At 42.3% G+C, this 20,800-nt stretch overlaps 1 protein-coding gene across 1 annotated transcript in view; it reads right to left on the bottom strand.

Annotated features, from left to right (window-relative positions):
- The window catches only part of mphosph6 (M-phase phosphoprotein 6), a 47,051-nt gene extending 28,247 nt beyond the window's left edge, over positions 1–18,804 (bottom strand). Inside the window, exons 1-2 of the mRNA XM_060837614.1 lie at positions 18,625–18,804; positions 2,335–2,447 (exon numbers count right to left, since the gene is read on the bottom strand). Coding sequence (XP_060693597.1) covers positions 2,335–2,447; positions 18,625–18,675 — 164 coding nt within the window. The 5' untranslated portion in view covers positions 18,676–18,804. The remainder of the gene's footprint in view (positions 1–2,334; positions 2,448–18,624) is intronic.
- Between the last annotated feature and the right edge of the window lie 1,996 nt (positions 18,805–20,800).

Raw genomic sequence — 20,800 nt, 5'->3', positions numbered from 1 at the left:
GAAAGGGAAATTATGTGGTCTGCAGTTAAGCTCAGAAAGGAAATTAAGAGAAAGAAGACAAATTAGTGAAAGATGCTGATTATAAAATAGATTTCTGACTGGTATAATAAAACATCTACCTGTCTGCTTCTGACCGAAAATAAATGAGAAAGGAAAAACACTATTTTATCACAAGGTTGACCAATAATGTTTCTTAACTGGCCTATTTATGTTGTACTTCCCTCTGTGATCAGTGATAACTGTTTTCTTTGGGAATGTTCCTGTACATGCTTAAAAACAACTCTCACCTTGTAAACAATTAGATTAACATGAAGGAAGAAACAAACTGGTTGTTAGTGTTTTTACTATCACAGCATTTTCTCAGTGTTTCTATACAGCAACTGATAAAGTTGAATTTCAAGAAACTGTCAGCTCCTGAATCACAAGAAATTGCATCTATAAATCTGTCACTAGGGTAAGGGAGTCAGGTTTATCAATGCATAAGCCAAGAACTAGCTTACAAATGATGCTTTCCTGATCTCTGTAACACTAGTTTACCTTCTAAGTGGTTTTACATCTTGTATTTTGCTTTCACTTTGTAATCACTTTCAAGCTTTTCTTTTGGTTTTGGATACCCAATTCACACTGACACAACTAAAGGCCAAGGTTAGTTTGAGATAATTTTTGGTGGTGATATTAAGGTATCACAACATGAATAAATTTGAGAAAGCCTGGAAGAATGTAACTTGTTTTAATATATATATATAAATTACCCTAGAACAACAATCATTTCTATAATTATTGAAGATGTCTCTCCTTTAGCTCAGAATATTGCTTTTGGGATCCAAACTTCAGAAAACAGTGCTTACACCTTTATTTAAGATGTGTAGATTGTGCTAAGAACTAAATGATCTTCAAAGAACCTTTTGCCATCAAAATTATTTACATAATATGTTCAGTATTGTAACTGCAAACTTAATTAAACTGGGTCGATATACAGCATGATTGGTTGAATTTTCAGACAAATTGCAAACTATTAGAATGTAAGCCATGGTAACATAATACAGTATTATTTTCATGCTAATTCTAATAAAATTGCATTCAAAGCTGTCACTGAAAGTGATAATTTTGTACTAACTATTTCACAATGAATCAATGTAGGAAGTCAACTATTTTATGTACAAAATGATCATCACAAATAAAAAACACAAATATACTTTTAAATCTCAATGTCTCAGCACTTATTCAAATCTTAATTGGGCAAGCTCAAATTAACTGTTCACTTGGCAAAAATGGTTTGAAATAATCTTGAAAAGCAAGTCTGTAATTATTTTGTAAAGCTATACAATGATCCAAAGGAAAATTGTCAACATTCTTAAAGGTGAACCCACAAGAAAGTAGAGAATACACCAATGAAGAGGCAATAAAATGGATAGGAAATCTTGATGTTTCAATAATTATTGCTTGTGAACATTTCTCCTGTCTGAGAGTATTCGAGTATAGGAGCAGGGATAGCTTGTGGGCTACTATGATGCCTAGGGGCCACAGTAGTCTGGTCGTCACAAACCTACCACAACAGTGAAATAGGTCCTGGTGAATTTAACGGACCCCATACCAACATCCAGCAAAATGAACATCATATACAAAATACCTTGCAAAGACTGCAAGGTATTTTATATTACATTGGACAACCAGGCAGGAAACTAGTCAATAGAATACATGAGCACCAACTATCCACCAAAAGACATGACCAACTACCATTAGTATCCATATACACAGACAAAGAGGGACACCAGTCTGACGTGGACAATACATCCATCCTGGGACAGGCTAACAAACAGATGCACAGGAATTCCTAGAGGCCTGGCATTCAATTGGGAACTCCATTAACACATTGATTTGGACCCCATTTACCAACCTCTGAGAAAAAGAATTGGAAGTGAAATCACCAAACACAACAGACCAAGACACACAAATAGCAAGCGGGACCAAACGCCAGCACTTCATCGGAGGCTCACTGTTGATGTTACCTAGCATGGTGACAAAACATCCGAGAACAAATCTACTACCACAGCAAGCGAACTTACAACCTGAGTACAAAATCTTCTCCAAACAAGGTACTGAATTGAATGAACAGCTATGTTTAAATTGAACAGCATATTAAGTTTGATGGGTCAAATGATCTGGTCCTGTACTTACATTCCATATATCTAACTCAGCATGCTTGGTTGATCTTACATCCATGATGAGAACAAGGCTTTTTGAATTCTAAAAGCTAGAATTGTTGGGCAAGAATGATGCAAATGTTTTCAAGCGGAGTCATTAACAAATCTTTGTAAAGAGTAGTTTACTTACTCTTTTTCTTTCAATTCTGGTAAATCCAAATACCAGTGCTCATCACTAATTATCTTCTTTTCTTCTTCTTCCAATTGCTTCTTAGTTTCTGTATCCAAACTCCTCTGCATAAACTAAATTTTTAAAAAAGCCATCAATTCCACTGAAAAATTAACTGTAAAATGTTTAATTTTTGGATTTAAAGTACAGATGGACAACCCTTTATTCAAAATCTGAAAAGCTCCAAAGTCCGAAAGTTTCTTTGTGAAGTTTTTTTCTCATTAACAAGTTTATTTGGCGTGCAAACAGTTAACCCAAGTCGACACCCACTCAATGCGTGTCACTCAGTTACAACGTGGTGGGCACGGGCGTGGCCCAGCACTGGCAGGCCTCAATTCTGTCTTAAGGCCCGCTCTACTCAGTGAGTCTGCTCCTCCGGTAAGATTGTTAAAAATTTCACCATCAAACTGTCACTGATTCTGAAATTTGAAAATTCTGAATTCTGAAAACCAGCTGGTCCCCAATATTTCAGATAAAGGATTGTGCACCTGTACTTCAACGTACAGTGAACTTACTGCTTTCCAATAAATTTGTCTGAAAGTAAAAAGATCCTTACCTATCAACTTTAATACAAAATACAGCTCATGTGCGAGTATAACACAAAGAAAGTGTTGTCAAAATTAAAAAATGAAAAATGTTTTATGAGTGGTATAGAATAAGATCACTTCTGAAAAATAATCACATACCTGAAACCAAGTCAAATAATTTATACTACAGTAACATTACATCACACTGATTTTTCTTTCAATTGTATGCAAAATGTCTCACTTAAGACTCAAAGGGGAGGTTGTCTATCCATCTTCGGAATAAATTTTTATTGTTCAACCAAAATCATTAAAAACAGCTAGACTAACTGGACTTCATCTCATTCCCATTTGCGGAGAAGTACTGCTGCCTTTGCCTGCAAGACAACAGTGACAATTCCAAAAATAATAACTTCACCATCAATTGTCTTAGATGCTCATGTTTTCCTTCATGTTTCTAAACCATCACACTGCAACAATGATTACTAAATTGTTTGATTTTTTTCATTGATTTAACCAATCAACCAAATCTTGAAAAATAAATTATGTTCGCATTTACGGGAAGGAAAATTGAGATCATCTCATGTCTTATGAAGATGTGTGACGGTCAAGTAGATTTTGCATTCATTATCATTTGTGAATCCTGAAAAGTTTGTGGAGTAATATCCAACTAATAATGTGCAAATCACTGTGCATCAAAAATTTCAATTTGTAGTGCACTTGGACTTCTTAAAAAGTGCTTCATAAGTGCTTTGTAAAACAAAATATGATATTGAGCTATAAAAGAAAATACCAGTGCAGATGACCAATTAGAGAGACAGGTTTTAAGGAGAGTCTTACACAAGAGAATTGAGGTAGAAAGATTAAAGCAGCAATTCCAGAATTTGGGCCTCAGCAGCAGAAAACTTTGCCATCAATGGTCAAGCACATAAAATTGGAAATGTACAAGAAACCAGAATTAGAGGAACGCATAGATTCAAGATTATAGTGCTCAGGTGCGATGATACTACAGCTTTAAGAAGTATATTTTATCCTGGAATTTCTTTTATGAACAAAGGTTGAGACAGAGGTGCCAAGTCGTCTGCTCAAAGCCAATAAAGTAAACCTTGAGGCTCCCCCCCTCAAGTTCTGGACCCCTCAAGTTCTTGCTTCACCAACAGCCAGCATAAACAAGTGAGGAGGGACATTGAGTAAACAGGAATTGACGAATGTTAGAACACAGTTACAGTTTTGGATTATCTCAACTTTAGGTAGAATGTGGAAGCTCAGTAAAGTGTGTAGTAAAAGAGCCAAGTCTAGAGATAACAGACATGGATTATACAGATGAAGTTGGTATATTCTTAAACTTGTAGCTAGGAAGGAAATGAGAAAGCACTCTTCTTTTATACAAAGTGTGGTGAAAATTTGTCGCCTGTCCCCAAGATTGGTCAATTGAAATTTTCAAGATGAGCACAATAAATGTTTTGTTAGGTACAATTTCCAAGGGATGTAGAGCAAACATGATAATTAAATGTAATTAAAGCATGAATGAGCTTTTCTGCAACAAAAGAGCTGAAGCGGGACACAACTGAGTATCTCTGGGAGATAATAGAGATAAACGTAAAATGGGAAGAGAAGCAATTGTTTGTGATTGTCTAGCTATGTTTAGATAGTAAAAATGAGACCAGGCAAGTGCAATATCCCCCATTATATATTAGTTGAATAGTGCTGGAACAGATTGGTGTGATCAACCATCTGAAAGGCCGCATGCATATCAAAAATAATACAAAAAAAAAGGGGGCAACACATCTTTATCACAATAAGAATGCTATTTGCTATTTTATTAACAGCCATTTCCATATACCAGCAGAAACAGAAACCTGACTAGAGGAATTAAAACTGCCTTTTGGGAAAGGATGACACAACTTTGGGAATGAACAACAAACACAAAGACTTAGGAGAGGGAATGCAAGTTGAAGATGGAGTAATATGGGTGGCACGGTGGTTAGCACTGCTGCCTCAAAGTGCCAGAGACTTGGGTTCAATTCCCGCCTCAGACAACACTCTGTGTGGAGTTTGCACATTCTCTCCATGTCTGCATGGGTTTCCTCCGACTGCTCCTGTTTCCTCCCACAATTCAAAAATGTGCAGGCTAGGTGAATTGGCCATGTTAAATTGCCCATAGTGTTAGGTAAATGTAGGGGAATGGGTCTGCGCTTCAGCGGGTTGGTCTGGACTTGTTGGGCTAAAGGGCCTGTTTCCACACTGTAAGTAATTTAATAGTTTGCAAGATCAGCAGAATCAAGAGTAGACTTTTAATGATGAAGGGGTTGTAATAATCAAACCAAACATTCTCAGGCTAACTGGTGAATGATGAATTTATATAGTTTGCTTAGCTATTTCACGCTTTCAAGAGTTTCAATTCATAAAAGAAAACGCGAGCGAAGATTTAGTTTTAGATAAGATAATTGTAAAACTGCTGCTACAGTTACTCAAGTAAAGGTGACAATGTTATTAGATAAAAATGATACATATATCTTCAGATAAAGATTAAAGAGGCAAGTATAAAGATGATTATAGGCCTGTTACTAGCTGTACAATTCCCTCTCCAAAGGAACAGAGTTGGACAACCTAAAGTTAGATTTGGAAGCTCCAATGGCTGCTCTAGGTTATAACTTACGTTAATAGAGGATTCAATAGGTACAGCAGCTTCAGGTCATGAATAAAGGTCAAAACCTAAATGGTTGCCATCCCACACTTCCACTGGAGGTCAGACATCTCAGCTCCAGGATATTTCTGCAGGAGTTCCTCAGTGCAGTATTCTAGGCCGAATCATCTTCAGCTGCTTCATCAACGGGGATGTTCACAAACGATTGCACGATTTGTGAGTACTCAGATACTGACTAGCAATGCAACAAGACCTGGACAATATCTAGGCTTGGGCTAGCAAGTGACAAATTACATTCACACTGCATAAATGTCAGGCTATGACTATCTCCAATCAGAGACAAACTAACCACTTTTAGGTAACATACGTTGTTCAATGCTAACATGACTGAATTCCCCACCATTGATATTCTGGGGGTTACCATTGTGCAGAACTTCAACTGAGATCATCATGCAGACAGTGGCGACAAGTAGTAGTCAAGGGCTAGGAATACTGCAGGCTGAAAATGTGTTGTTGGTTAAAGCGCAGCAGGTCAGGCAGCATCCAAGGAGCAGGAAATTCGACGTTTCAGGCATAAGCCCTTCATCAGAAATGAGCAAAGTGTGTCCAAAAGGCTAAGATAAAAGGTAGGGAGGAGCGATGGAGATGTGATAGGTGGAAGGAGGTCAAGGTGAGGGTGATTGGCCGGAGTGGGGTGTGAGCGGAGAGGTCAGGAAGAAGATTGCAGGTTAGGAGGGCGGTGCTGAGTTCGAGGGAATCGACTGAGACAAGGTGGGGGGAGGGGAAATGAGGAAACTGGAGAAATCTGAGTTCATCCCTTGTGGTTGGAGGGTTCCCAGGCAGAAGATGAGGTGCTCTTCCTCCAACCGTCGTGTTGTACCCATCCTCGATCTCTTGATAGCCATCTTAACCCCGCTCCCACACCGATCTTCGTCACCATGTCTAACCCCAGCCCCACGTCGATCTCCGTCCCCGCCCCTGCACCTAACCCCGCCCCCACTCCCAGCTCCAGTCCCACACCAGGTCCAAGCTCCCAGCCTTGCCGGGTCTTCACCATCCCTCCAGACCTCCCCCTCTCTGAGGATGAAAGATCAGTCCTCAGCAGAGGCCTCACCTTCATTCCCCTACGCCCTCGGATTAATGAGTTCAACACACGGCGAGACATCGAACAATTCTTCCGCCGCCTTCGCCTCCGTGTCTACTTTTTCAACCAACACTCTCGCCCACCCTCTGACGACCCCTTCTCCTGCCTCCAACACACCCCATCCACCTGGACACCCTGTGCTGGCCTCTTACCTGCCCTCGATCTCTTTATAGCCAACTGCCGCCGCGACATTAACCGACTCAACCTGTCCACCCCTCTTACCCACTCCAACCTCTTACCCTCGGAACGTGAAGCCCTCCACTTCCTCCGCTCCAACCCCAACCTCACCATCAAACCGGCAGACAAGGGAGGCGCGGTAGTAGTTTGGTGCACCGACCTTTATACTGCTGAGGCCAAACGCCAGCTCGCGGATGCCTCCTCTTATCGCCCCCTTGACCATGACCCCAACTCCCACCACCAAACCATCATCTCCCAGACCATCCATAACCTCATCACCTCAGGGGATCTCTGATCCACCGCCTCCAACCTCATAGTCCCACAACCCCGCACCACCCGTTTCTACCTCCTGCCCAAAATCCACAAACCTGACTGCCCCGGCTGACCCATTGTCTCAGCCTGCTCCTGCCCCACCGAACTCATCTCCCAATACCTCGACACGGTTCTGTCCCACTTAGTCCAAGATCTCCCCACCTACGTTCGGGACACCATCCACGCCCTCCACCTCCTCCATGATTTTCGCTTCCCCGGTCCCCAACGCCTTATCTTCACGATGGACATCCAGTCCCTGTACACCTCCATCCCCCATCACGAAGGACTCAAAGCCCTCCGCTTCTTCCTTTCCCGCCGTGCCAACCAGTACCCTTCCACCGACACCCTCCTTTGACTGACTGAACTGGTCCTCACCCTGAACAACTTCTCTTCCCAATCCTCCCACTTCCTCCAAACTAAAGGCGTTGCCATGGGCACCCGCATGGGCCCCAGCTCTGTCTCTTCGTAGGATATGTGGAACAGTCCATCTTCCGCAATTTCACTGGCACCACCCCCCACCTTTTCCTCCGCTACATCGATGACTGTATCGGCGCTGCCTCGTGCTCCCACGAGGAGGTTGAACAGTTCATCCACTTTACTAACACCTTCCACCCCGACCTCAAATTCACCTGGACCGTCTCAGACTCCTCCCTCCCCTTCGTAGACCTTTCCATTTCTATCTCGGGCGACCAAATCAACACAGACATCTACTATAAACCGACCGACTCCCACAGCTACCTAGACTATACCTCCTCCCACCCTGCCCCCTGTAAAAACGCCATCCCATATTCCCAATTCCTTCGTCTCCGTCGCATCTGCTCCCAGGAAGACCAGTTCCAATACCGTACAGCCCAGATGGCCTCCTTCTTCAAAGACCGCAGATTCCCCCCAGACGTGATCGACGATGCCCTCCACCGCATCTCCTCCACTTCCCGCTCCTCCGCCCTTGAGCCCCGCCCCTCCAACCGCCACCAGGACAGAACCCCACTGGTTCTCACCTACCACCCCACCAACCTCCGTATACAGCGTATCATCCACCGTCATTTCCGCCACCACCAAACGGACCCCACCACCCGGGATATATTTCCCTCCCCTCCCCTATCAGCGTTCCGAAAAGACCACTCCCTCCGTGACTCCCTTGTCAGGTCCACACCCCCCACCAACCCAACCTCCACTCCCGGCACCTTCCCCTGCAACCGCAGGAAATGCAAAACTTGCGCCCACACCTCCTCCCTTACTTCCCTCCAAGGCCCCAAGGAATCCTTCCATATCCGCCACAAATTCACCTGCACCTCCACACACATCATCTATTGCATCCGATGCACCCGATGTGGCCTCCTCTATATTGGGGAGACAGGCCGCCTACTTGTGGAACGCTTCAGGGAACACCTCTGGGACGCCCGGATCAACCAATCCAACCACCCCGTGGCTCAACACTTTAACTCCCCCTCCGACTCCACCAAGGACATGCAGGTCCTTGGACTCCTCCATCGCCAGAACATAACAACACGACAGTTGGAGGAAGAGCACCTCATCTTCTGCCTAGGAACCCTCCAACCACAAGGGATAAACTCAGATTTCTCCAGTTTCCTCATTTCCCCTCCCCCCCCCACCTTGTCTCAGTCGATTCCCTCGAACTCAGCACCGCCCTCCTAACCTGCAATCTTCTTCCTGACCTCTCCACCCCCACCCTACTTCGGTCTATCACCCTCACCTTGACCACCTTCCACCTATCACATCTCCATCGCCCCTCCCCCAAGTCCCTCCTCCCAACTTTTATCTTAGCCTGCTGGACACACTTTCCTCATTCCTGATGAAGGGCTTATGCCCGAAACGTCGAATTTCCTGCTCCTTGGATGCTGCCTGACCTGCTGCGCTTTAACCAGCAACACGTTTTCAGCCTCTGATCTCCAGCATCTGCAGATCTCACTTTTTACACTAGGAATACTGCAGCAAAGAACTCATCTACTGGCTCCCCAAGGCTTGTCTTCCATCTACAAAGCACAAGTCACTTGATTGGATGAGCGCAACTCCAACACCATTCCAAAAAACTTGACACTATCAGGACAAAGTAACCCTCTTGATTGGCACCACATACACAAGCAGCCACTCCCTCCAACACCAACATTCATAGCAGCATATTCAGGATTAGCTCTAGGAAACATAGGTTGGACAGGCAAGAGAGTGGCAAGATCAGCCCGCCAGCCTACAGCCTACAGCAGCACCTCACTAGTGACGATCGATGATACAAATATCTCAGCAAGAGGCCCAGCAATCACTTCTCTAGCTTCCCACAGAATTCTCGGGTACACCTGATCAGGTCCTGAGGATTTATCTACCTTTAACCGTTTCAAGACTTCCAGCACTTCCTCCTCTGTAATCTAGACATTTTGCAAGATGTCACCATCTATTTCCCTACATTCTATATCTTCCATATCCTTTTCCACAGTAAATACTGATGCAAAATATTCATTTAGTATCTCCTCCATTTTCTGTGGCCCCACAAAAAAGGCTACCTTGCTGATCTTTGAGGGGCCCTATTCTCTCCCTAGTTACCCTTTTGTCCTCAATATATTTGTACAAACCCTTTGGATTCTCCTTAATTCTATTTGCCAAAACTATCTCATGTCCCCTTCTTGTCCTCCTGTTTTCCCTCTTAAATACACTCTTACTTCCTTTATACTCTTCTAAGGACTCACTTGATCTATCCTGTCTATACAAGAGTAGTTTGAGCTAGCTAAGATTGATGTTCACGATGGACAGTGACAAGCATGTGGTTGGGATTTTTGAAAAAGAAATCAAGTGAGAACAGAGGAACGCATCAGTTTATCTAAAACGAATAGGGAGGGAAGCAGCGAAATAAAAGGAGGCATTAATAATTGTCGAGAAGAGTTTCAAATAGGTAAAGAAAAAAAGAAATATAATCCGGTAGATTAAAGTAAAATGTAAATTGAAGAGACTTAGAGTGTTTCGACCTTAAATGTTATCTAAAACATGCCCATAATGGACAAGCTTACATAGCTATGATGAGTTTCAATAACTTGTGTGCAAATATCCTTGTAAATGTAAAGTTGCCATCGTGCAATAAGACCATAGGGTTGCGGAATCTACTGTGCCTGCCTCTATTACCTCTGCTGGCAATGCGTTCCAGGCACCTAGCACCCTCTGTGTAAAGTACTTCCTTCGTGTATGCCCCTTAAACATTTCACCTCTCAACTTGAAAGCATGACCTTTCGTTATTGAATCCTTAACCCTGGGAAAAAGGTTACCTCTATGTACCCTGTCTACACCCTTCATGATTTTGTAGACCTCAAATCTGGTCCCCCTCAATCTCCTTTTTTTCCTAATCAAAACAAACTTAACCTACTCAACTTCTCTTCATAGCTAGCACCTTCAATATGAGGCAACATCCTCATAAACCTTCTCTGCATCCTCTCCAAAGCGTCCACATCTTATTGGTAATGTAGTGACCAGAACTGTACACAGTACTCTAAATGTGGCCGAACCAACGTCGTGAACAATTTTAACATGACTTGCCAGCTCTTATCCTCAACACCCTGTCCGATGAAAGCAAGCATACCATATGCTTTCTTGACCACTCTATCTACCTGTGCAGCAACCTTCAGGGTACAATAGACCTGAACTCCCAGGTGTCTCTGCTCATCAACTTTTCTCAAGACTCTTCCGTTTACTGTATAATTTGCTCTAGAATTAGACTTTCCAAAATGTATCACCTCACATTTGCCTGGATTGAACTCCATCTGTCACTTCTCCGCCCAACTCTCCAGTCCATCTATATCCTCCTGTATTTTCTGACAGTCCCTTATGCTTTCTGTTACTCAATCAATCTTTGTGTCATCTGCAACCTTGCTGATCATACCAACAGTGCCCTCTTCCAGATCACTTATGTATATCGCAAACAACAGTGGCCTCAGCACTGATCACCCTTCTCCATTTCGAGGAACTCCCTTCAACTACTAGTTTCTGTCTCCTGTTGCTCAACCAGTTCTATATCCACCTAGCTAGAACTCCCAGCACACCATGTGACTTCACTTTCTCCATTAGTTTACCATGGGGAACCCTATCAAACGCCTCACTAAAGTCCACCTATATGACATCAACAGCCCTTCCTTCATCTATCAACTTAATCACTTGCTCAAAGCTGGTAAGGCACAATCTCCCCCGCACAAAACCATGTTGCCTATCACTGATAAGTCCACTCTTTTCTAAATATGGATAGTTTTATCCCTCAGTACGTTCTCCAGCAACTTTCCCACCACTGACATCAGGCTCACTGGTCAGTAATTAACTGCGATATCTCCACTACCCTTGTTGTATAGGGGGAAAACATGAGCAACCCTCCAGTCCTCCAGCACCTCACCGGTGTTTAAGGATGCTACAAGGTTGGGGAGATTTGGAAAGAAAGGGCCAAATGTGGCAACAATTGGCCAAGGACAATAAGTATACATTCAAGAGCCCCTTACACAGCTAACTGCATAACAGCTACTGTGGTGGGAAATAAAGTTAATGCAAAGTAACAGACGTCATCCACAGGACAGTAGGGAAATTCTCGTTTGGGGAAGTTGGGAGGGGGTGAAGAAGAGAAGAGACAGAACCTTTTTCCAGTGAATAAGGGAAAGAACAAAAACTTATGAGTTGCATTTGGGAGAGAATCTGACTTTTTTTCATCTTGCAAAGATTTTCAATCATACTTGCACAAAATAAATATCTAAGAACAGACAAGAGTGTAACACTGCAAATGCTAGAAAACTGAAACCATTAAAAAAAAGTCCTAGAGATAATTAGGTGGACATGCAGCTCTAAGCAGAGAAACAGATATTTCACATCTATGTCCTTGATAGAATGCCACAGACCTCAAATATTAACATCGGTTTCTCTCTGCAGATGCTGCCTGGTCTGCTGAATACTACTAGCAACTTCTGTAAGAATTTAGATTACTTTCACAGTACAGTAGCTCTAAACCTATTCTTTTGTATATAGCAGGTCAAATAAAATTCTAGGGTCAACCTACGTTAACCTAACATCTTAATTTTAAGAAACTTAATCTGTTTTTCCAGGTTACATTTGCTTCCATTCTCTCATAAGTTAAACATTTTTTTTCCTGGAAGATTATTTGCTTTAAATTTTCAAATCAATGCTGCAAAAGTGCATAATCTGCAACTTATTTTCCTACAAAATACTGAAAAAGAAAACTGAAAACGATATCAACATTTTAAAAAATAATGACTTACATTTCATTAAACAGCCTCCACATGCAGCCAAACTCACGTAGATTAGAAAAAAAAGTGTGCAAAACTATAACTTACGCAGCATTAATAAGGAAGATTACAGAACCTGTGAGATGAAGTAAGGTTTTTATCTTCAAGTTACAGGCTACACCTGCTATCTTTATGGGTAATAGGACAGCAGGTCTGAAAGTAGAACTGCAAGTGGCAGATACTATATCAGTAAAAGCTTTTAACAAACCGCTTGAGTAATTGGTCTTTCACAAGAAAGCCTCTGAAGCATACATATGGCAGTTTTATAGCCAGGTTAAGTGATGTGTGAGCAGAAGGTTATATTCATGTACACTGTACTTGAAGGTAAAAATAACTATCCAAAAATGCAAAGGTTACAGTGATGTAATTATAAAAACATTACTGACACTATCAGTATCATAGTATTAAGTAACTTCATTGCATAAAAATTCTACAAATATTCAAGTTCCTTAAAATTTGCAATTCAGCAATCAAACATGCCCCACCGATAGTAGCACTCATCTTGGTTTTTGGTAAATGACATAGCTTCCTGATGCACTCCAAAGGCTGATGATACAGAAATGTTGAAATGCTGATGGCTGTACAATTTCTGTCAAGCAATGTTAGCTTTGAAAATGCCTCATACGTCGAGGACATAAACTTTAATAGAAGGCAATCAATGAGTGTTCCAGCACACATGTAAGATTTATTATCCAAGCGCCACTTTTCAAAAATTTAGCTTGGTTAGCAGGCTAATGAATAAATGAATTGCTTGAAATGGTCAAACATCAACTGGACGCTTCTAAATTTAAATGATCCAAGAATGGCATGTAGGACAAGTAATTTCTTTTTCAAACATGACACCTCACTTCCCAAAACTACATCATTCACAATGGCCTTCTGGCTTTCAACCTATTTAAATTAACACTTGTAAATTGTATTATGAAACTGTTAAATCTGCTGTTTCTGTTGACCATATCGTGTAATCATAGAATAGTCCAGCACAGAACAAGGTCTGCAGGACATGGAGCAGGTCAGAACATCTTACATTGAGGACACGATGATCATCCGGTTACAGATGCCAGAAGGTATACCATGTACTCATGAAGACATCATAAAATTACTTAAAGATACACAGGTTGAATTAGAAGAAAAGTTAAAATTATCATTTTGTAAAATTATCAGAATGTTATCATTTTGTATGATCTCTGACATGGTTATGTTACGTACAGACTCCTGTCATGGAATCAATTATGTGATTGAATGAAGCATACCTGATATGCAAAGAATCAAACCAAAGCCATTTGGCCCATCAAGTGTACAGACAAAAAACCTGCAGATGCTGGAATCCAAAGTAGACAAGCAAGAGGCTGGAAGAACACAGCAAGCAAGGCAGCATCAGGAGGTGGAAAAGTATACCAGAAACATCGACTTCTCTACCTCCTGATGCTGCCTTGCTTGCTGTGTTCTTCCAGCCTCTTGGTTGTCTACCATCAATTTTAAGTCAAAGAATAATCCAGCTAAGAGAAGTTTACCTGCATTCAACCTATTAATCGAGAATGGTCAACATCACATCAGTCACCTCAATTTCTTTATCCCCTCACCCATTCAAACCTATTTCCCGCTGAACTGACCGCATTCCATGATCTCAGATACATCCTGTTTTTGTAATCAAGCCTGCCAATAACCGGGGCGGGTGTTGTTTGGCATACTGACTTCTGCATGGAGGAGGCTGAGCACCACATTTCAGACACCTTCATTTGTCTCCCTTTGGACTATGACACTACCAGTGAACACTAAGCATTTGTATTCTCGATGTACAGCCTGCTTCCACCTCCTCCAAGTCCACAAACAGGACTCCCCAGGCAGATCTATTGTTTTTACTTGTTCCTGCCTCACAGAACTCATTTCTGCCTATCTCAATTTCATTTTTTTCTCCACTTTGTCCAATCCCTTCCCACTTACATGTGTGATTCTTCTAACGCTTTACATCAATTTCAGAATTTCCAGTTTGCAGGATCCAGCCATTTCCTCTTCACCATGGATGAGGAACCATTACACATCCATCCTCCATCAGGGTTCTCCGCTTCAGCCACGTTCAACCCATCTCCTGCACTTCTGCCTTCACACCCTTTCTTCCGTCCCACAACAATGGGGACTCCCTGATTCTCACTTACCACCCCACCATCATCCACATCCAAAGGTTCATAAGCTATCATTTCTGTTGCCTCCAGTGGGATGCCACCACCAGATACGTATTCTCCTCCCCTCCCCTGTCAGTCTTCTACAGAGACTGTTCCCTCTGGGACACATTAGTCTACTCCTCCTCAACTCCAAAACCTCCCACACCTTCAAGATACTTTGATTTAATTGCAGAAGGTGTAACGTCTCCCCATTTACTTCCTCCCATCTCACCACCCAAGGCCACAGATACACCTTCCAGATAAAACAGTGATTTACCTGCAATTCGTGTAATCTAGTTTACTGTATTTGTTGCTCACAATGTGGTCTCCTCTATATTTGCAGAACACCTGCATTCTGTACATTAAAAATTACCCTGAGTTTCCAGTTGCTTCAGGTACTTCAACACACAACCATGTTCCCCAGCCAACATCTCTGTCTTGGGCTTGCTGCAGTGCTCCAGCAATGCTCAGTGTAAACTGGAAGAAAAAAACCTAATTTTCTGCTTAGGGACCCTGCAGCTTTCAGGGGGTGGTGGTGGAGGGTTGTTTTTCAGAATGGAGGCCTGTGACCAGTGGAGTGCCACAAGGATCGCTGCTGGGTCCTCTACTTCTTGTCATTTAAATAAATGATTCGGATGCAAGCGTAAGAGGTATAGTTAGTAAGTTTGCAGATGACACCAAAATTGGAGGTGTAGTGGACAGCGAAGATTACAACAGGATCTTGACCAGAAAGGCCCAATGGGCTGAGAAGTGGCAAATAGAGTTTAATTCAGATAAAAGCGAGGCGCTGTATTTTGGGAAAGCAAATCTTAGAAGGACTTATACACTTAATGGTAAGATACTAGGGAGTGTTGCCGAACAAAGAGACCTTGGAGTGCAGGTTCATAGCTCCTTCAAAGTGGAGTAGCAGGTAGATAGGATAGTGAAGGCGGCATTTGGTATGCTTTCCTTTATTGGTCAGAATATAGAGTACAGGAGTTGGGAGGTCATGTTGCAGCTGTCCAGGACATTGGTTAGGCTGCTACTGGAATATTGCATGCAATTCTGGTCTCCTTTCTATAGAAAAGATGTTGTGAAACTTGAAACTTTCAGAAGAGATTTGCAAGGATGTTGCCAGGGTTGGAGGATTTGAGCTACAGGGAGGGGCTGAACAGGCTGGGGCTGTTTTCCCTGGAGCATTGGAGGCTGAGGGGTGACCTTATAGAGGTTTACAAAATTATGAGGGGCATGAATGGAATAAATAGACATAGTCTTTGCTCAGGGTGGAGGAGCCCAGAACTAGAGGGCATAGGTTTAGGGTGAGAGGGGAAAGATATAAGACTGACCTATGGGGTACCTTTTTCACACAGAGGGTGGTACGTGTATGAAATGAGCTGCCAGAGGAAGTGATGGAGGCTCGTACAATTGCAACATTTAAAAGGCATTTGGATGGGTATATGAATAGGATGGGTTTTGAGGGATATGAGCCGGGTGTGGCAGGTGGGACTAGATTGGGTTGGGATATCTGGTTGGCATGGACAGATTGGACCGAAGGGTCTGTTTCCATGCTGTACATCTCTATGACTCTAGAGATGAGTAGAAGGCAGCAGACAACAACACGAACGGCAAATGGTGAGGAGAAATCTCAGAATAAAAATACAGTACAACCACAGGCCCAAGATTACAGTGGAAAGCATCAGCTGCAGCAAAGACAGGCCAGCAGTCTTCTCATGAAGACATGCAGGAGGAAGGCCACAAACAGAAACAGCTAAGTACCAAAGTGGGGACAGAGATGACAGCACCCAGCTAGAAAGTGCTGGATTTAGGGAAGGGTCAAATGAAATCCTTCTCCATGATGTCAGGTGCCGTGATGCACACACTGCACCCTTACTCCAGGTAACCAACTGATCTGTTCCAAGCCCTGCAGTCTTTCCACAAATAATCATGACAGGAGAAACCTCCAAATGCATCCACAGACTGAATGAAGATGGGCTCAAAATGTCAGAATAAAAGAACAAAGCAGAAGTGCATGCTACAATTTCAGGCAGAAATATCAAGTGAATGCTCCATCTTAACATCTTGCTGTGTTCTTCACCACAGTTGAAGGAGGGCAAAGAAGATTTACCAGACTGATTACTGGGGACTGACATATGCCCTAATATGCATTGGTTGCAGAAGGGATCATGCATGTTAAAGTACTCTTGCTCCCTCTCAAGGGATACTCGGGCATGGATGTAACCTTAAAAGATAGACAGACTAAACAATCTTCTTTACTGCCTGTTGCCTGGACTGGTTGCAAAACTGTTCCCAGTCCTCCTGATGCAGTCTGAATAAGGCTTTGAACAGCTAAAGCAGAAACTCTATCCCATTATAATTAAGTCCTCCAAGTATAAAAAGGCCAGCATGCCATTAGGTTTTTTTTAAAAAACTGTTTGCTGTATCTGTCCATGACACTTTGATGATCCACATTCCTGGAACTGCAGGTCTCCTTTGACCATCTTTTTTTTTGGTTTTCACAATTTAGAAATGAACATATTCTTGGATAATACCTCAGCAATCTACATTGAAATCTACTTACTAAAGTTTTCCTTTTGGTGTAACCTAACAAAATGTCCACGTAATTTTATGCTTCTGGCATAATACCATGCTACTTATCTTTGTAATCAGTAAATTTAGATATACAAGTTTCTATTCTATTGTCTGAGATGTTACTTTAATTGCAGTAACTGAGGCCCCAATATGAATCCAAACAGGACACCAGTAGTCATGTCTGCTAATTAGAGTACCTGCTTGTTATCACTACCCTTCATCTCCTTCCACTCAGCCAGTTTCCTAACCAGGTGAATAATTTGTCTTCAATTTCATGGGACTGCAACTGTCTCTTCGAAGAGACTTTTGACAAATATTTTCTGGAAGTTTATATAAATAATACACATGCCCAATTAAAGCAATTTTGTCAAGTATAAACTATCTTTACAATTTCATGCTGACTCTTTCAGGTTCAGTTAATTATTTAAGTTTGTTTATTGACAGCAGATGGTAGGCTAATAGTCTATTTTCTTGTAAGTCTTCCCACTCATTCTTCTTAAATATCAAAGTGACAATTTTCCAATGTAAAGAAACAGTTCTAAATCAAAATATCTGGAAAATTTATAGTTAGGGCACAAGCAATGTTCTCACCAACAGCTTTTATGTTTTGGGGATTGGTGCCTTTTTTCCCCCATTATCATTAATTTACTTACAATAATGTACCATTTCAAACACTTTGCATTACCAATTAGCTACACCATTACTAAGTCCAAAAGAGATTACACAGCAATGTTTCAGTCAGCATCTCCACGACTCACTATGTACACCTGGTTGCTCAAGCCTGCTCTGCCATTCAATAAGATTATGGCCAACCACCAACCCTCCCCACCCTTGCTTACCAAGTCCCTGCCCTACAAGTATCTATGGACCTTATCCAATGCTTGTGACAGTCATCTGATGAAGGAGCGGTGCTCCGAAAGCTTGTGTGCTTCCAATTAAACCTGTTGGACTATAACTTGGTGTTGTGTGATTTTTAACTTTGTACACCCCAGTCCAACACCGGCATCTCCAAATCATCACACAGACTGAGGCTGGATTTGAACCTGGTGCTGTGAGGCAGCAGTGCTCACCACTGAGCCACCGTGCCTCTCTACAACCCCCTGATGAAGGAGCAGCGCTCCGAAAGCTAGTGCTTCCAAATAAACCTGTTGGACTATAACCTGGTGTTGTGTGGTTTATTTTTATTTATATATATATATAAAGTTTACCCTGAAATGATAGGGGGCATCGAGCAAGAAGTGCAGCGTGAGAGAAAAATACAAGTTACATTTTGAGAAAGTGACCTTTTCGGTCAAGCAGTTGCTGATGGCAAGCCTTCCTGCCGTGTGTGAGTGTGTGTGGAGGATGAGGACATTAATCTACCTCCACTCCTCCCGGGGCCTACAGTCTAACACCAACTCGAGAAACCTACGAGTAGGCCTCGGCAGTTCAAACTTACCTTCATTTTCAGCAGATTTTTCGATAATTTCATTGCGTTTTCTCTCGCCATTTTTTTTTATTTTGTCGTTTATCGTCCTTCTGGTTGTTTGAGGTGGGGGCAATCACAGGCACAAACTATATAACACACTCCCGACTCGCCGGTGCTTCCTCCGGTCCCCGGCAACACGTTGGCAACGGACGCGACCAATCGATCGGAGGAGCCAGCCGCCGCAGGCTGGCGAATCAACCGCCGCAAACAGGATACGGAGCTGTCCAACTGCTGCAACACTCTGCTCAGGGTGGGCTCACCATCCAGCTCAGGGAGAGAGAGGAGAGCACAGTGCAAAATAAACCATCCTGGCTATTTGTCAGCTTTTTCTTATTCACAAACACAAGGCATGCCCCTTAGAATCTGAAATAAAATAAAGAACTGCGAATGTTGGAAATATGAAACAAGGGCAGAAATTGCTGGAGAAGGCTCACTGGACTGAGAACATTCATTCTGTTTCTCTGCCATACGTGCTGCCACACCTGCTGAGTTTCTCCAATAATTTCTGTTTTTATCCCTTAGAGCTATTTCTGTTTTTAACCCTTTGTACTTAGTGCAAACTGGACATCTTTTAAACATGTCCAATTAAATATCTGTTCACCTCCACCACCCTCCCAGGCAGCAGATTTGATATATCCATCCCCCACAGTGTGAAAAATAATCCTCAGATCTCCTCTAACCACCTGCTCCTCAGCTTAAACTGATGCCCTCTGGTCTTAGACATGTCTACATGGGCAAGAGATTCTCAGAATCTACTCTGTCTGTGCCCCTCAGAATTTTGTATCCCTCAACCAGATCCTTCCTCAGCCTTCTCCACTCCAAGGAAAACAAACCCAGCCTATTCAGTCTCTTCACATAACTGAGACTTTTCATACCAGTTGACATCCTGCTGAATATCCTCTGCACTCTGCCCAGTGCAATCACATCCTTCCAATATAGTGACTAGAACAGCACATAGTATTCCATTTATGGCCTAACCAATGTTTTATAAAGTTGGAACAAGACTTCCTTGCTCATACTTTTATGATCCAGCAAATGAGGGCAAGCATTCAATCTAACTTTTTCAGCATATTGCCTGCCCATGCTCACATCTTCATGGATCTATGAACTTGTACACCAAGGTCCCTCTGTTTCTCAGTATGCTGAAGGGACTTACCATTCATTGTGTATATTCTTCCATTATTTGACCTCCCAAAATGCATCAACTTGCACTTTTGATAATAAATTCCAGTTTTCCAGTGTCCCACCCAATTTGTCAGCTGATCAATATCAGACGAAAGCACAAGGCCATCCTCCTCACTATCAACATCATCAAATTTTATGTCAACTGCAAACTCACTAATTATACATACTATATTTGCATCCAAGTTAAGGTACATAATAAACAACACCGATTCTTGTGGTATACTGCCGATCACAGGCTTCCAGTTATTCCAGTTACAAAATAACCTCCACAATCATCCTTTGCCTTCTATTTGTCAGCCAGTTTGCCAACTTGCCTTGGATCTCATGAGCTTTTAAATATAAGACCACCCTCCTTGTGGGACCTTGTCAAAACCCTGACTGAAGTCCAGGGAAATCACGTCAATTGCACTACCTTCATCAATGTATTTAGCCACCTTTTCAAAAAGCTCAAATAATTTGTCAGGTAAGACTTCCATTGAATAAATCTGCATTGACTATCCCAGAACAATCCCTACCTTTCCAAACATTGAATAATCCTGTCCTTCAGAATTTGTTCCAATAATGTCCCCCCTACCAGTGATGTCAGATTAACTGATCTGTTATTACCTGGTCTATTCCTCTTGCCCTTATTGAATAAAGGAACCGTATTAGCTATCTTCCAGTCATCTGGCAGCATCTGTGGCCAACAAAATAGTAAATATCTCTGCCAGGACTCAAACAATCTCCTCCAACTGCCTCCTGTATAATCCCGCATTTCATCTCCTCAGGTTCTGGGGACTTATGCACCTTTATTCTCATAGAAGTAAAACCTCCTTCTTTATTAATGTTAATGTGTTCTGGAACCTCACTATCCCAACTGAAATCTCCAGCCACAGTATATTTCTCCTTTGTGGATACAGATGAAAAGTATTCAGTTCAGACCTCACCTATGTCCACTGGTTCCATGCACAATTTGCCCCTT

The sequence above is a fragment of the Hemiscyllium ocellatum genome, chromosome 17 (genome assembly GCF_020745735.1).
Source record: "Hemiscyllium ocellatum isolate sHemOce1 chromosome 17, sHemOce1.pat.X.cur, whole genome shotgun sequence".
Classification (NCBI taxonomy): Eukaryota; Metazoa; Chordata; class Chondrichthyes; order Orectolobiformes; family Hemiscylliidae; genus Hemiscyllium; species Hemiscyllium ocellatum.
The sequence above is the reverse complement of the archived record's forward strand: the minus strand, read 5'-3'. Positions and strand labels throughout refer to the sequence as shown.